At 58.4% G+C, this 2,388-nt stretch overlaps 1 protein-coding gene across 1 annotated transcript in view; it reads left to right on the top strand.

Moving 5' to 3' along the window:
- Window positions 1–1,898, top strand: part of PFAS (phosphoribosylformylglycinamidine synthase) — a 16,416-nt gene extending 14,518 nt beyond the window's left edge. Inside the window, exons 26-30 of the mRNA XM_010843042.1 lie at window positions 1–101; window positions 260–351; window positions 430–544; window positions 1,027–1,350; window positions 1,453–1,898. Of these exons, the coding sequence (XP_010841344.1) occupies window positions 1–101; window positions 260–351; window positions 430–544; window positions 1,027–1,350; window positions 1,453–1,763 (943 nt within the window). The 3' untranslated portion in view covers window positions 1,764–1,898. The remainder of the gene's footprint in view (window positions 102–259; window positions 352–429; window positions 545–1,026; window positions 1,351–1,452) is intronic.
- The last annotated feature ends 490 nt before the right edge of the window (window positions 1,899–2,388 follow it).

Here is a 2,388-nt window from a genome sequence, read left to right as displayed (position 1 = left end):
ACACTGTGTGGCCCAGGAAGAGCAAGGGCTGAGGGAGCGGGCAGGGCCCACCTTCTGCCTGCCGCCTACCTTCCCCAGAGCTTCCGTGCCTTGTGAGCCTGGTGAGGGAGTGTGTGCAGAGGCTTGGCTTCCCTGGCACTGTGGGCCTTGGGGAGGAGCCTGAAGCCTGGATGTGGGGTCCTGCCCTGGACAAGATGTCTAGGGGGCTGGGGTGCAGAGGTAGCCCTCTGACCCAAGGACGCTCCTGCTCCTCCCCCAGGTGGTCCTGCCCCCCGAGTCGCCATCATTCGGGAAGAGGGCAGTAATGGAGACCGGGAGATGGCAGATGCCTTCCACTTGGCTGGATTTGAGGTGAGCGGGGTGCCTGGTGGGGCCGGGGCTGGACTCAGGCCATGGGCCTTCTGATGCCTCCCTTCCCCCTCCTGCCAGGTGTGGGATGTAACCATGCAGGACCTGTGCTCTGGAGCCATCGGGCTGGACACGTTCCGCGGTGTGGCCTTCGTAGGCGGCTTCAGCTACGCGGACGTCCTGGGCTCTGCCAAAGGTGGGCGTGGGGCCTCTGCCCACCCCCTCCCCACATCTTCCTAAGAGCTGCCTTAGCCCTCTTCCCTGCCTGAGAACTGGCCTCTCACCTCCGCGAGGCCAGCCAGGAGCCAGCAAAGGCCTGCAGGTAGCTTAATGAGGCTGGGGGCTGAGTGCCGCCCTGTCAGACGCAGCAGCTGCCACTCAGCACAGCTAGGGCTTTCTGTTTTTCAAGAGAAGCCCAAAAGTCCCAGTTAAATGTTAGGTGACTAAATAAAAAATTTTGAAAATGCTCTGCTGGCTAAACAGAAAGCTGGTCCTGGGCCATCTCGGGCCCAGGAGTTGGCAACACCTGTTTCAAGCAGGTAAACCTTCCCTGGTGTTTGCCAAGAGCTCCTCAGAATGGGGGAGATCCTGGGTGAGTGTTAACAGGGCACGCTAGGACAGAAAGATGACAGTCCCCTTTCACTCCAGGTCTCACCCCAGATTCCTGTTCCCTCCTAGGCTGGGCAGCTGCTGTGACCTTTAACCCGCAGGCCGGGGCTGAGATGAAGCGCTTCCGCCAGCGGCCAGACACCTTCAGCCTGGGCGTGTGTAACGGCTGTCAGCTGCTGGCCCTGCTGGGCTGGGTGGGAGGCAGTTCTAGTGAGGAGGTGGTGGAGATGTGCCAGGAGTCCTGGCCGGCCCGGCCCGGTCTCCTGCTACGCCACAACCTGTCTGGGCGCTTTGAGTCGCGCTGGGCTAGTGTGCGCGTGGGGCCCGGGCCAGCCCTGATGCTGCGAGGGATGGAAGGCGCGGTGCTGCCCGTGTGGAGCGCTCACGGGGAAGGTCAGGCTCCGGGAAGGCTGGGGTGGGGAGGCCTGAAGGCTGGGGTAGGGGGAGGGCATGAGGGAGCTTGCTCTTACATCTCTTGTCCCTGCTTCATCACAGGTTACATGGCATTTTCTTCTCCAGAACTCCAAGCCCAGATGGAGGCCAGGGGCTTAGCTCCACTGCACTGGGCAGATGATGATGGGAACCCCACGGAACAGTACCCCCTGAATCCCAACGGCTCCCCAGGGGGTGTCGCTGGCATCTGCTCCCCCGATGGCCGCCACTTGGCCCTCATGCCTCACCCGGAGCGGTCTGTGAGGCCTTGGCAGTGGGCCTGGCGACCTCCTCCATTTGACACTCTAACCACCTCCCCCTGGCTCCAGCTCTTCATCAATGCCCGGAATTGGACCCAGGAATGCAGCTGCTAAACAGGCCGGAAGGCTACCCTGGGCCCCGTGGTTCGTACCCAGGGTATCTTTAGAAGTACGTCATCAGTTCAGTTAAGTTCAGTCGCTCAGTCGTGTCTGACTCTTTGCAACCCCATGAACCGCAGCACGCCAGGCCTCCCTGTCCATCACCAACTCCTAGAGTTTACCCAAACTCATGTCCATTGAGTCGGTGATGCCATCCAACCATCTCATCCTCTGTCGTCCCCTTCTCCTCCTGCCTTCAATCTTTCCCCTCCCAACATCAGGGTCTTTTCAAATCAGTCAGCTCTTCGCATCAGGTAGCCAAACTATTGCAGTTTCAGCTTCAACATCAGTCCTTCCAATGAAGCCCAGGACTGATTTCCTTTAGGATGGACTGATTGGATCTCCTTGCAGTCCAAGAGACTCTCAAGAGTCTTCTCCAACACCACAGTTCAAGAGCATCAATTCTTCGGTGCTCAGCTTTCTTCACAGTCCAACTCTCACATCCATACATGACCACTGGAAAAACCATAGCCTTGACTAGACAGACCTTTCTTGGCAAAGTAATGTCTCTGTTTTTTAATATGCTGTCTAGTTTGGTCATAACTTTCCTTCCAAGGAGTAAGTGCTTTTAATTTCATGG

Source organism: Bison bison, unplaced genomic scaffold (genome assembly GCF_000754665.1).
Source record: "Bison bison bison isolate TAMUID 2011002044 unplaced genomic scaffold, Bison_UMD1.0 scf7180017864180, whole genome shotgun sequence".
Lineage (NCBI taxonomy): Eukaryota > Metazoa > Chordata > Mammalia > Artiodactyla > Bovidae > Bison > Bison bison.
The sequence above is the reverse complement of the archived record's forward strand: the minus strand, read 5'-3'. Positions and strand labels throughout refer to the sequence as shown.